At 30.5% G+C, this 16314-nt stretch overlaps 1 protein-coding gene across 1 annotated transcript in view; it reads right to left on the reverse strand.

Moving 5' to 3' along the window:
- WC2_10 (blue light receptor) overlaps positions 1 to 14013 on the reverse strand; it is a gene marked incomplete at its 3' end in the record, with an annotated part of 60517 nt that extends 46504 nt beyond the window's left edge. The window contains exon 1 of the mRNA XM_051215400.1: positions 13051 to 14013. Coding sequence (XP_051073669.1) covers positions 13051 to 13552 — 502 coding nt within the window. The 5' untranslated portion in view covers positions 13553 to 14013. The remainder of the gene's footprint in view (positions 1 to 13050) is intronic.
- Positions 14014 to 16314: the final 2301 nt, after the last annotated feature.

Raw genomic sequence — 16314 nt, forward strand, 5'->3', positions numbered from 1 at the left:
TAGTAGACGCGAAATCGACCGAATTAGAAACAGGATCCCGACTGGTAACTTGGCGTGTTGTTTCAGTCAGTTTTTTCGAGACAACAATGATGCGATTTCTACAGGTATGATTATTACCAACAATAGAATGATGGTTTTTCATACCTGGTTAGTGGATTTCCAAGAGTATTTTAAAGTTAGTCTTGAATATTTTCTTTCGTTTATCAATATAAAACATATATCATGACTCGCTGGTTTCAGACAAATGAGTGATACATTAACTAATGTTTATACATTGGTTTCATCTTTTTTATGCATTGCATAATCAACTAAATTAATTACTGATATTTAAAAGTAAAATAGTTTAACAAAGATAATCTGTCAGGTTCACTGAATCCTTAAAATGAATATATTTCACCAAACTGATATAAAAATTAATCCAATAAACATTTACTCCTTACGGATATATTCATGGGTAGTAACCAAATGAAAAGTTGAAAAATAAAATAAAGACTATGTTCTATGGCAGAAGCAAAGTTGCAACTTAGTGATTAATTTATTTTAGTTTTCGGTTCCTTAGTATTATAGTCAAAATGTGTTTCATTTACTAGAATTGACTCTACCGAATTATATTGTTAACCTTCTTTAGAAACATCTTGTAACTTAAAACCAAGTACATTAGAATGCACGTCATCGATATTATTTTTTCTTTATTATCTCAGTATCTTCTTTTATTCCAACTTATCTGGATTTCTGTAAATTTCTTTTATATGCTTAATGAATTAATGTCTTTTTAAATCGGCCGAAACGTCTTTCGCTTGTATATCATATAGTTTCGATGAAATTCTCCTTTTCACAGTATGAACCATAATAGTAGCAATGAATTCAAATTTCATTGTTATCATACGTTGAGTTTTTTTAAAATCTAATTTTCATATTGAATTGTTTAAAGTGGACTGATCACTGAGTGTCGATCGATTTCATAGATGTCAAGTTCTTAGCGCTGATCGAATTCTATTGATTAAGTTGCAATATGATCACTAAATGTAGATGACTTAACAATGTGTGCACTATGCTGACATGTATGGTTGTGGTTGAAGGTAGCTGAAAGGATACCCTTGACCTAGGTTTTGTGCTAGTTGGCACTCATCAGTAATTTGTACCTACAAACTTGACACAGGATCGAATCCACCAGGGAGTATTAGTTCTCTCAGGATTTCAAGTACGCCTTGATGATGAGTGTCAAGTGGCACGAAACAAAGATACAGAGTTTCCCGTCAACTACTTCCAACCTCTACCTTTTACTGAATTGTATCCCTTAAGTTATCACGTTTCTGAAAAAGTAACCTTGTATTGTTTAGATAACACTTCTTGATTTTAAATAAATTTCTTATTGAGCATTATTTATATAGGGGTGATAATTTTAATTGTATAAGGATTTGATAAATGTTGACTCAAAATACGCTCACTGAGGCCTTAATCTGACTACTAACAATCACTAGTAACCTACCTGAAATGTAATATTTTTAACTCTTTAAACTAGTAAACTCATCACATATAAAACAAAAAAAATGGAAATAATTCACAGGAACCAACAAGTTCTGATGAATATGTAGAGCAGAAGATTCAAAAAACAACAACAACAGTAAAACCATAAAGCATTTCACATTTAGACCGTTTTGGATCAACTGCATGAATTCTGTAACTGTTTGCGTGATTAACAAAAATGCTGAAATAATTAATCAATAGACATTTTAAAAGATTAACTATAATTTTTACAACATAGAGATAAAATGAGTTATATATATTGAAATACTAAATGAAGTCATTACTAATAATGAGATTCATTAGCAAGTATTCAGTCCAATCATTATTGTCTAATAAATTAAAAAGAAAAGCCTTTGTATTCGATAGCATCAATCAAATATATATATATATATATATATATATATATATATATATATTATTTATCCATAGTTTAAACTCCACAAAGACACAGTCTGAATTGATTGTTTAAAAGGTCTCGAGAAATACATGCTACAGTTAAGTAATTCAATAACTTATACATTATGTATTTGAGTAGTATGATAAATGTTTTATCAATATGTTTCTAACTAATTTTTGATAAGAATTAAGACTAGATTTAAGAATTAACTATTAATCATGCATTTAATTTTGTTACCAGGTCAGCATCTATTTATACGTATATATGGAATAGTTAAAAATAAACCATTAACCATTATTCACTGTATATACATATATGTTTGTACAAATATAAACATGATTCTTCTATGATTAAATTTAGTTTCACTGGTTGAAATCATGAGTCAATTGAAGCACTGCTGAGGAGTCCCATACTAGGACGAAACGGCCGTCCAGTGCTTCCAAGTTTCCCATGGTGGTCTAGCTTCAATCGACTCATGATTTCAACCAGTGAAATTTCTAAAATCTCCACAAAACCCGCTCTGATAAATTTAGTTTATTTGATGCTTTGAAAAATACACAATTATTATTCTACTAAATGTACTTTGAAAAAAGAAAGTAAAAGAACAAAAAAAACATTCTTATTCCGACAGTACAAATTTGTAAATCATAGACATTCATATGTGATTAAAATGAAGAAAAAAAAATTTTTTTTTGTTTCTCACTAGTGTTACACAAAAAAATGTTTATGAGTCATCTTATATCTTTTCATTTAGCCATGGTGAATAAAAATGTCACTTATGTATATATATTTATATATTAGTAAGCTTGTTATGAACTTTACAATAGATTACTTATAAGGACGTTAAGAAAAGAATTGAAACGGTTTCACTCACAAATATTCTTCATGGTGAAATATATGAGACCGATGGAATCACCTTGTTCATGCTACTATTGATTCATGTATCAGCTTCTTTTTTGTTTAATATCCAACAAAGCCATTTATATCTTAGTGAATATATGTTTGTAGTTGTATACATAATCAAGACGACTTTATATATAGGAGAAAGTCTATACTGTGAATACATTGATTGAAATATTACATCTTGATAAATTTGTTTAAAGAAACTTATTTATATGTGTTGTGAATAACGAAATTATAACGAATTCTCGATCGTAGGCTTTCACTAACAAAGAGATGTAAGATATATAAAAAAACTTATTTAAGTAGACTAGACATGTCATAAAATGTATACTGTACAATCAGTTGGTGTTAACCATTCTCTGTAAATTATTAGTCATTTTTAACAGTGAATGAAATTTAAACCGCTTCTTTATTTCTTAAATTTTAAAGGTATGAACGAAGAAAACGATATTTAAGAAGAGCATCAATCCTTTAAGAGATAACTTTATTGTAACTGGTTATTCTTAAAATCTTTATTAAAAAAAGGTCTTGTTCAGAGGATATAAAAGTTAACTCATTTTTTATCAACCTAATGTATGTTTGTTAGTGTTGTTTGTTTGATTCTAACTAGAGATAATATAAATAATCATTTCTAAATCGTTTGGTATTTATGAAAGAATAATGATAAACATTACGTCACTACGTGTTATGATATTTAGTGAATTGTAGCAATGAAGTGTGTAGAATGAAAGGATCTACCCATAGTAGATGCTAATTAGATCCATGTCAATAATTTTAGTCAGAAAACTTATAATTTAAAACGACTGACATTTTTTTTATCAATTCTTAATCTTTATTTTACTAAACTTTCATTTAAACTTTTATTATTACATCGAGTTTAGCAAATACCAGAGCTTGTTTGATCTACATTGAACGTTAAATGATTTGTTTGCTTTATAATGATTTTAATAATTGAATCCATGAGTTGATCTAAGCTAGATCACCATTAAAAACCTGGAAATACTGGACGATCGTCTCGTTCTGGTATGGGACTTTTCGGTAGTACGAATTTATAATCCCATACGCGGGTTTCGAACCCAGAACCTTCTGTCTTGCGCGTGAACCCTTAACTTCTAGACCAAATTTTCAATGTTGGTCTAGCTAAAATCGATTGATGAATTCAACTATCAAAATAAATATACTCTCTACAATTCCATATTCTGATTATAATAATTTGCCTTGTACAACCATATCATCTCCATATATAGTTTATGTTAAACACTGGAAATTATCTAATTTAAAATAATACTTTTTTTCTCTTTCTTATCTTATTTGAAATTGAGCAATTCAGATTTTTGATGTTCCGATGGTTAAATTCATTAAGAGTTGACAGAAGTTCTTACTTATAAAATAACGTTGGCGGTATTACATCCTTTCAGCATAGTTGTTTACTTGAAGAAAGTTTATGCAGTAGACTATAATTATATGTCAGCTTTTATGTCAAATACGACATAGAAAATGTATAATATTCACTTGATCCTGTCTATAGACTCAGTCAATTATTCATGATATCAAGCTTACAGTACAGTTTTAAAATCTTATTCCCATAGTATCACTATTTTGAAGAGAATGTTGAATTATTTACATTGTATTTATTCGATATTGGTTCATTTGACGAAAATTCCAAAGGATTTGGAAATCATTTCTTCTGACCTTTTTAAAAAAGCGTTCTCTCATGCTACATTGATGCGAATTCGCAAGAGTGTATAACAGCTAGTTTCTGAATAGTTCTGTGACTTATTTAATTTACTTGAACAAAAAACTCTTAGCTTAACTAACACTATTTGCACATAACTAACCAGCTAATTTTTTATATAAGTCAACCTTATATCAGGTGGACAACCTTCAAAATCATGACATGAATGAGATAAATATAGTAACAAAATTCATTTCTAAGAGTTATTATGTTTGTCTTATACTGATAGTTACACATAAGGGGATAATGACAAGGAACTATTCTAATGATTTTTTGGCTGAAGTATTAAAAATACTACAATCTGAATACAGACGTTGCGATGTATCAGAATGACTTAAATATATTTACATTTCCTCTATTCAATGGATAGCTCAAGATTTTCTACAAAAAATCTTAACTGATTGATGAAATATTTTATTGATAAACACCCATGAAGATAAAACTTCAATTTATACCTTCTCCTGTCAGTAAAGTCCTATGTTTAGTTATACAACCTGCTGATTATAATTAAAAATGTTTCAACAGTGTAAAACAATTATTATAGACCAAGGTATATCAATGTAAAAGTTGGATTATGTCTTATATTCAACAGAGGGTAGAAGAGAAACATTCAAATTCGTTTGCTTTTCCTACAGATATTCATTATTAATAAATATAGTTTTTAAAATTCATAAAATTTGTTCATCCGCTATTAATTCTGTCTTTTTTTTCTAGAAAAAAACATATCACATCTTGTGAGATAGAAATTAACTAAATGAATGGCTTCATTTCATCAGTTAGTGGGTGAGAGTTTTAAATAAACAATTGAAAACAAAAAAAACATTAGCAACTTATTAAGCATAGGTTTTTTTTTGTCATTCAATGGTTGGATGTAGATCCAAAAAAAGGAGGATGTTAGTTCCTGTAAAATTCCAATCATAACATACAAAAAATGTTCTGGATAGAAACTAAATATTCCTGTAAAAAAACTAAAAATTTTTTCTTTTTTCAAAAATTATTATAAGTTATTTATAGAAATTATATATTGTTTTTTTCACAAAAAATATCCTTCATTACTTTTTTAAAAAAAATTGATATATTTTTTCAATTAAATTCAGTTAAATGAAATTGATATTAATTTTAGTTGCTACCTATTGACAAAGATAAATTATATTGAATTGGTTTTATTGACTACAATTCTTACTGCATAGTTAGATTGTGTATGGTGTACTTTAAGCTTCTATTGTGAAAATTGACTATGAGATATGAATGCATTCAGTTTTAGAGTTGTAGATAGATTGAAATAAGATTTTGCATTTTATTGTAGGCCACAATATAAATTTATGAAAATTTTAGTTTAAATATTAAAATCATGGTTCACAATGCAATTGTATCATAATAAATTACAGTTTTAAATGTCATCAACGAAGAAATGTAAACCCACACAAACAAGATCTTATAAGCAAAGATGGATAGTGGCTAGCAGTGGAACCCAGAACTCGCATTTCGTCCTAGTTCGAACTTGTCAGCTGGATGTACTTACATATCACAATTGATGTTCACTCTGGGACTCAAACCCAGCACCGTCCACTTCAAACGCCATTGCGTTATCCACTTAGCTACTGAGTCCTGATAGTCACTTGCTTGTGCGATATGATGGAATTTAAATTCACCTGATATTGTTTACTTGAATCTTCCCATTTATGTATAGGACTGTAATTGATCAGTCTCTTATTCGCATATGTGCATACTGTGCGTATTGCCTCGATATTGTCTATTCAAGTAAACAATACTAAGTGAATTCAAGCAAAATATTTCTTGATAATTATTCGATCGACAGATAAGAATTTTATTATTTTCAAGGCAGAATAAGAATAAGGATCATACTGTAGGGGAAAATGATTGAATTTGGAGAGGTGAATCAGTGGATAAGAATTCGGTGGTTTAAAACATCATGGAAACTATGCATCATGAGTTTATTCATGTATACGGTTTTCTTGGCGCGTTGTTAGGCAATCCTGAAATAAAATGGAATGGATCCTTAGAGCTATCATGTTTCAGTGATCCTCTAGCAGATAACTGTTCGCGATGAATATGTGGATCTATAGGTTAAAAATGATGGACAATCAAATCGCCCCAACGAATTATTATGTTAATTTTCTATCTCAGTTGCAATCCGTTTACTATAAAATGCAGTCTGCCTACATGTGTTATTATTCTTCGGAACATTATAGATAAATAAGTAAGTAAAACATGTTACCTTCCTAGGCATATTAAAAGTAGTCAGAATGGGATCATTTATCATAAAAAGCTATTTCGATAGTCCCAATTTTGAAGTAACAAATAGTTGAGTGGTAAACGTATACATTTATTTTCTCTTGCCATAACTACTTGTAAATCTGAGTTCAGTAACATTAAGGAAAGAGAATCTCCATAATATGATTATGTATTTTAAAAAACCACACGAAGCATCTGAAACGGGTGACTGTTTTGTCTGAATATAAAATGACCATTATATGCTGAATACATCAAAATCTTTTTCACATTTTGTAAAACCAGTATTAGTTGAAATAGTACATCATGACATCAAGACAGCCGGTTGTAATTACCTAAACTTATATGTAAACATTTTATTCAGAGGGATAGTCACTTTTATATCCCTTCTGTCTATTTCAGTTCTTTGATTCTCTTGGTTGTAAAACCTTAACAAAAGCTTTCTCAGAGTCACCAGACCGTGAGCTAGGTAGCACCAAAGTGGACATTGATCTCGAAAAACGCGATCAGCAGTAAGAGGTTGTAGAGATCGAGTTTATATTATGATCATGAACCGGTCAATTTCAAATCACCATCGAAAAACTGAGAGCACTGAATGGTTGTCTCATCCTAGTGTGGGATTATTCAGCAGTATCCATCCACGATCCTGCACGTAGGACTCGAATCCGGGACCTTCGGTATTGCGCGTGAGCATTTAACCTCCAGAACACTAAGCTAGCACTCAACAGTGTTAATGTCTAGCTCCAATCAGTGCACGAGATCAGGCAGCCTTCCGTTGTCTTCGAGACGTAACTGACTTACAATAGAGGATGGTTGCACAATATCATGGATTGCTGACGTTAGGCATTAACATTTTTAGATGCCGACTCGATCGCATAGAGCTTAAGCGCTTACGCGCGATACTGTAGGTCCTGGATTCGAGTCCCACATGCTGGATCGTGGATGGATACTGCTGAGGAATTTCATACTAGGATGAGACGGCCGTCTAGTGCTCTCAGTTTTTCAACTTAGCTGAACGAAACGTTGGAATTATTTAAATTTCAATCGCTGTGACTATTTCAAATATAATTTTTACATATAATGACTTCTCTATACTCGGCGCCCAATTTCTGTGAAACTATTCGTTCTAATATTGACGAATATTCGTATAAAATACATATGGTTTTAAAGTATGGATTTTGTAGGATACACAACAGTCAGTAAAATGAAGACCTAATTATTACATTTAATTTTCTTTATTTCATCAATTTACTATGATTAAATTAGACGTATATTAGGTCAGACGGCGCCATTAAAATGGATTATACTAATCCGTAACAGTGGATACCTTTAAGATCAATATTATTAGTAACAAACTTCATTCAGATACAAACCATTCGTCTGGACTGAAAAGTCTCACAAGTATGATAACGGAAGTATTCTATATGTAATAGTTTTCACTTTTTTACCACTAACAAACTATATTTCTATTCTTATTTGACTGTCATAGCTGTATATTACTATGATCTTTATGATAAGCAGATGTAAATCAGTATTGAATTAAGAATTGATAAACATTTGCATCACTATATCTCCATTTTTTAAATTTGAATATAAAGTAAAAGATGATTGATTACTTTAAACAAAGTAAACACCATAATTTACATGTCTTATCAAAAAATGGCTAATTTCCAAGGTTATTCAACTGACGTTTGTCCAGAATAAATAATATTTTCAAGATATTCCTATATCTTAACAACACAGTGTATTTCCTATTTCCATTTATTTACAAACATTTTAATTAGTGGTGTTAATAAATACTTATCTTTTGAAAATTAAAGTGAAATGAGCAGTTTGTTGCTGAGTTCATATTAGACCGATATCTATCATCAAATAAAATAAACCCAGATATAATGTTGATTATGAAGTCATGTCGGATAGATCATTATAAACCATAAATCAGAATAGAAATGTTTTTACATAGTTTGAGACTACAAAATGATGAGCTTCCTCTTCATCATAATGGTCATGTTGAGATGTAGTATAAATTAAAAATAATCTTTCCGATATACTATCAACAACTCTAGTGCTCTAATAAACAATCAAACCTTGATAAAATGTTTGTTTAGTGTGACATGGCTTCCATTAGTTCTCCAGCAGAATGACTTTGAAGTTATGCGTTGTCTACTGTATAAAAAAGGAACAAATAGAAAATAGTATTTGTATATAAATTCAACATTATTCTTATTTCTAACAGTCTTATTGATCTCGAATATCTTTTTTTGATTTCAGGTTGATTGACGTAATTATCATGCCGAAAAGATTAAAGTAATTCTTGGAAGAAAAAAAAGAAATCTTGAAAAGTAAATTACGTTTACTGCCCAATTAACTTCTAGTTTTAATGATGAACAAAAGCATACTCTATGATGCTTTAGTCAACAGAGTTCAGAAAATGACAAAACAAAGAAAGAAAATCAATTCATTAAAATGACAAAAGAAAATTAAAATCAAACAGATGTAAACAAATGTTTAAACATTTTAACTATATTTCAGAGTAGATAATTCTATAACTTGTACTGCATAAGTATATCAATTTATATTCTGATTATTTAATCGATGATTCATTTAATAAAATCCTTTACAATTTTTATAGTGAGAAGCAGTGACCAGTGGGGTTTAACCGGATCTGTTGTGAGATAGTAACTCATTGAAGACAATGGTGAATGTATCGCCCAATTTTGTGGATTTGTTGGGGTTAAACATTAACACCGTTGGATACCGGCTCAGTGGTCTGGAGGTTAGGCGTTCGCTTGCGAGACCGACATGTTCTGGGTTCGAATTTTGCGCGGCGGGATAGTGGGTGTGCGCTTCTGAGGAGTCACACAATAGAACAAAACGTCCGCTCAGTGCTTCCAGGTTTTCCATGATGATCTTGCTTCAATTGACTCATGATCTCAACTATTGAAATTTTAACTAAACCTAACAACATTCGGTTATATTTATATAATATTCAACCAATATTCACGAATTTTTTGTTGTGGTTTTATGAAAAAATCGTTATAATTGGCGAGTACATCTTATCACTAACTTAAATGAGCCGGAGAATGAATGTAAATCACGGGGTATTTGTAACTACCACAATCAAGTTTGTGACTTCACTAAAATGGTCATTCATAATCCTAGTTAAAACTGAAATAATATTTTTGAGGTTTCATTGATATATTTAAGCTAGTGAGCTTGATTACAAGGTTTTCACTGTTCTTTTGAAATTTAATTTAGTTTTCATTTATTACAATCCTCATCAAAGATCTTTTTGAATGAGCTTGATCTTTAAACTATTAGTATAATAAGTAACTTTTAAAAAAAGAAACTATCACACTGTAACATATATATGTATTTTTACAATTATATCCGATAAATACTTAAGCTAGGGTTATAAAAACTACGATATTTAAAATCTAAACCTTCCTGCAGTTTATTAGAGTGTGTGGTCATCATCTACCTGGTTGTCTCACATCTTAGCGGCTCTATATCCTCCATGAACAGCTCATGTATGACCGCTCTGAAATTCGGGGACAAAATGTCAAGTTGCCAGGATTAGTAAGCAAAGAGGTTAGTCAAGTTTGGTGGTCGAACTACTTTTGATTTTGTAAGATAAGTTCCTTGTTGGCTGGCTTTATATATTTATGGGACAAACTAAAGTCACCAAAACTTCCAAATATTAGGTACGTACCATTAAAACACCACAAAAGTCAATCTGACTCAAAGTCGTAAGGATTTAAGTTTAATGCAGAGGTTATATATGGTGTGATTTGTTTCCTCCTCTTGATATATATACTCTAGAAAGTACCGTTATCATTGTATTTAATAGAACTGTAATTTTTGAATGTACTCCATTGTAAATTAATCTTAGCCATTAAATTATTCCCAATAATGCTTTAGTAGGCAAGGAATTAATTTTTTCTGATGAGTTTGGTTGAGGCTGTTAAACTCAAAATACTGTGTTAAACGAACTAATTTTAACTAAATGATCGTTTTATATGAGAAAATGCTAAACAAGTGTTTTATTCTAGTATCGAACGCCTTAGTGGTGTGTAGCTGCGAACTGACGAGGGACTGGTGAAATAAACATTATAAACATATGCAACTAAATTACTGTTGCCAGTTCTATAGGATTACTAGGTGGTTTCTTGTGGACCTTAGTTGTTCTTTGACTCGAGTCAAGTTTTCACTAGATGACTCACTAATATAGAAGGAATTACAATATATTATTACAAGTATATTATTTTTATTAATAGAAACCTACCTAATGTTCAATTTATTTGAAATTATCAAGTCAGACCTTAGTAATGAAACCTATTTCAGTGATAATTTCTTGTAGTATATTATTTACAGTACTCTTTTTATTTTAATCGTGAATTTATTCAAAGATTTTATTCCATGAATAAATATTATTAAGAGGCTTTATGAAATATTTTGGAAATTAATGAAATAAAAGGATAGTGTTATTGACTTGATCTATAGTGAATAGATTTAGTCAGGATAACTAACAAACAGAAGTGTATAATTATATTAAATTATCCTAATATTGATTCAGGAAATTTTTGCCAAATGAAAATGAGCTTTCCTGTGAAACGCTATTCCATGAAGAATAGTTAAAAACCAGATTAGGCTGAGGCTCCCAAATATCCTGGTACCGCCGCGGATGAGGAGAGTCAGCTCTCCTTCTCGAAATGCTCTCACATGGCCACGTATATACAGCCACTGCCACACAAGTTATACTCATTGCTTTCTCACGGCGGAGTTGTTGTTTACGAAATTGAGAAGACGAAAAGTGAAACTCCGTGCTTTAACCGGGTTGGTGGGTATGGAGGACCCACCTAAGGGAGTTGAAAAACCATGATTCCAAACCAATGGTGCACACGGGCTCCAGGATCCTGAGGAATGGAATGATGTATGAATCAATTATTGGTGACCGACTACCATGGGACTAGATTTCATTACGTTGCTCTACTATCTTGTGGATCAGACCTTTAGGTCGAAGGCTCTGGGTGTGGCCTCTTAAGGAAACCACCTATTTCGGTTTGGACATCCGGGTAGTATCACAACCCACGCACAAATCAAGTGACTTGCATGGTGCATATGTATTCGGTGCCCCTCTGTACCAATATTTATGTGTTCAAATAAATAAATAAGACCCGGCTGAATCGTTATCTCTCTATTGATTGTAAATTTTGTGGTAGTGTGCCTAAGTGACCCTACGTATGCTATATATGTATATGAAAAACATGGATAATGCTTTATCGACAAAACTGAACGTTCAAATATACTTATGATTAAAGTTTAGATCATCATATCTCTTCATAATCATGATACAATTAAGTCAATCTTTTAGTAGCCTTTATTGTAAATCTCATTTGTTATACCATGTCATTTTATAATCATTTAATATTATTAATATTTCAAGTTTTTGATAGCAACATCTAACTGGAAATTTGAAAAATCTATCTCGAAGTTAATTGGTACTTACAATAATTGTGTATAGATTTTTCTATAATTTAAACCTATATCATTATACACTAATGTTAACTGAAGAAGTATTATAAACATTGGCAAATATTTAAAAGTAATTATAATTTATTCACGTATTACATCGTTTTTGTATTCAGAATTTAATCAATTCGTATTTCAATTGTAAACTAATTAAATATTTGGAAAAAAAATGTAAATAACATGTTTCTAATTATAGAAACTTAACTGTCAGTTTGTATGATTAAATTGGATAATTGGCAATGAAATGAAACATTTATAAGTATAATGAATTATTTAGTAGTTGAATTCATGAGTCAATTAAAGCTAGATCATCATAGACAACCTGAAAGCACCGGACGACCGTTTCGTTCTATTGTGTGACACCTAAACAGTGCGCATCCACGATATCGCTTCGTGAGATTCGAACCCATTAGTTTCAGTTGTTTAGAGCTTGGGCGTTTGCGCGCGAGACTGATAGATCCTGGATTTGAACCTCGAGAGGCGGGATAGTAGAAACGCACTGCTTAGGAGTCCCACAATAGGACGACACGGTCGTCCAGTGCTTCCAGGCTTTTTATGATAGTCTAGCTTCAATTGACTCATGAATTCAACTATTGACATTACTATAATATCCACAAAACCCTTCTCTGATTATAATCAATAAATTCAATAAATAACAAAGTACGTATTCACCAACTAACTTGAACATTATTTATCAACTTACAGTTAGAATTTCCTGATGATATTTTATGATCATGATAATTATCAACTGATCTTTTTTGATTAATTTCATTACTATTTGTTTTTATTGTATCAAATGGATTAAATACTTCAATTAAAGACTCATTATTTAATGAATTTTTATCATTCATATAATTATGATTCATATTTAAATTATTAATATTATTATTATTTATTGATTTACTTATTTCACAACCATCACATACACTAACAGCCATTCTAGATACTGGTTGACATGTACACCAACAAGTGGGATTCTCCATCCATGTAGAAAATAAACCACGCCATATACCATCTGAATCTATACAACCAACTGGTTTATTATGATTATTAATAATACTATTATCATTATTTTGTGAATAATTTTGTTCTATTAAATGTTGTTCATGAATTGAGTGAATGAAACAATTAACGTTTATACAAATTATCCATGAATAAAATAAATAATTCATTGTTAATAAGAAATATCGATGTAAATTAGTCATGTTAATTTAATTAATTAAAGTAAATATAGATGATGTAATATACAAAGATGAAATCAAAACTGATTATTATGCATTAGAGAAATATAAAGTTTTCTTTTAATAAAAAGACACACTCCTTTTACACTAATGTGTAATAGTCTTAACAAATGATTAAATTGTTTTCATATGGGAATAATTAGTGCATTAGGATTTCTGGGAAGAACAAACTCAACCATAATAAATTTGTTAATATGATATACTTCTGCTTTTAGGAAAGAGTAAACAGTTAGGTAGATTATCGACTCAAAAAGAAATTTTTCATGATTATGCAATAGTCATTTCATAATGAATTATTTTATTCCAATTAGAAGAGAAATATTAATGCATTATCCTTATTGTATTACATTAGATAAATAATAACAATAATCGATTCATTTTCTCAATCCTCACCAAATATACATATCGATAGATGTATTCTCACGGATTCAAATAATCTGCATTTGTGCATATTTATATATATATAGTTTTCATTTACAATCTCTTTTTTGATCAATAGTTAGACTGATTACTATGATTACATATTGCACGTGACTCCAAGGAAACATACTGACCAATAAAATTCATCCATCTGTAAACACTTGTTTATGATAAGCTTATTTCATGTAACCAATAAAATGACATGTTTGAAGGTCAGTGTGATGTATCTTGACGATTTTAATCTTGAACTATTGGAAATGATCACCGATTCTATTCAACCAGTTCAATCATAATTAGGTAAAACAAAATTACACAAAACACATTCTGATAATAAAACAAAATTACTTTTTAACCACAGAAATTGTCACATTTGAGGGAATTTAAAGAATAGATTTACTAACGCTTTGGTTTATGTTACGAAATTAGTTGATTTTGTCAGAGTTGAGATCAACTAAAAACGAAGTAGTGATTAGGGAATGATATTTTGACGCTTTAACAATTTGTATCATGTGATTGAGATTCATGATAAAAAAAATTATTTGTAATCATATGATACATACATCGAAACCATCTTTTTGAAATTTTACGTTGATAAGTTTTTTTCATTGCACAAAGATGTGATCCATTGATTTTGTACTGGCTGTCTATACCATATCGCCCGTTGCATAAAACTTTAAGGTACTGTGCTGAACCCTTCCTAGAGTTATTTTAATCCAGACTGTTGTGGGGTCTATGGGTAAAATGATAAAAATATTTGATATCCTTTGATTTACAGTGCTTCTCAAAGTGACTGATTCATAAACTGGGATAAAAAGTCTATAACCAAATATATTTAGTCAAATATTGTTCACATCATAAAGCAACACTAACAAAGAATCTCCAATAAGCAACAATGAGTAGTCTTATCTAACGAGATTGAAGCTTGAGATTTTCAGTAAAACGGCTGTTATATATCGTACGTGGTCGGTGTTAGATGTGGTATTTTTAAAATGATATGTAGTGCATGATGATTTGAAACATTTTAAAACTATGGTTAGTAAGTTCGTTCTCTAGTTAAGGACTCAGTTAACTTCACAAGTCACTATTCAATCAAACCCGAATAAATTCATTTTGTGACAAGCTGTAAGAGTAGACTAAAATATTGTCCAACTAGGTGATTTTCACTTAACTATAAGATTGATTAAATCTCGTATTATCATCGGCTGGAGAACATCAGAAAGTGAATAGATCATCAAATATCTTGTTATTTTATTATGTACCTTTGAATGCATGGTAATAAGATGATTATATTTATGAATTATTTTATGAATGCCGAAGTACAAATAATCAATATTATCTAACTTATCAGTGAATGTTAGGTACTTGAACTCAGTATTGATTATTTGCCATTCATTGTTTTCTTTTGCTTCATAATTTATGGATAATCAATTATTACTCATATATAAAACTTACCATTCAACTTACTGAAATTATATTTTTTTTACAAAAATTAAATCATACTGTTTCACTTATATAGTGAGTACCAAATCGAGGGAAAGAGAAAGAATATACTAGAATGAATAGGAATTATTTTTTTACCTAGTGCTTTAATGCTTTCATATTACGTATAATTCTATTATAAGTAAAAGTTAATCTACGGATTTAATGATTTAGAAATCCTCATATTTACTCAAAGAGTACTCTGGCAGTGATGAATGGGAAAGCACTTAAAGACAATAAAAGATAGTGAATGCACAGTAATGCGCCGTATTCGGCAACGTTCAGCCTTCGGTAGCTTTGCGTCCACCCTGAAGTTACATTGCATGCCAGCGGAGTTTAAGGGATAGTGTATGAAAGCCATCGAAAGTGAAAACAAACAAAAGGTAAAGTAGATTAATGACTCATTAAACAGACGGAATGAGCTAACCGTTAATAATAAAATTAATTTGCAACTATGATCTACTATTAGTACTGTGGTTTTGTGAATATTGTAAAATGTCTATGGCTTAACCATTAACCAATCTTAGCTAGACTACCATTGAAAACTCGGAAACATTAAACAGGCGTTTCGCCCTAGTATAAGGCTATTAAGCAGGACGGATCCACGAGTCCGCATATGAGAATCGAACCCAGGACATTCTGTTTCACTCGCAAACACTCGACATTTAGACGTTCGAGACAAATTCACAGGCGTAAAATCGGAACGATCGGAGAATTAAAATTAGTTGGCAAAGTTTCAAACGAGCTATTTATCAGGATTATGAATAAAGTGTGTTCCTATAGATGTGTCCATTGAATAACTTAACAGTTGTATTTACAAGAAAGAA

This window comes from Schistosoma haematobium, chromosome 1, assembly GCF_000699445.3.
Source record: "Schistosoma haematobium chromosome 1, whole genome shotgun sequence".
Taxonomy (NCBI): domain Eukaryota; kingdom Metazoa; phylum Platyhelminthes; class Trematoda; order Strigeidida; family Schistosomatidae; genus Schistosoma; species Schistosoma haematobium.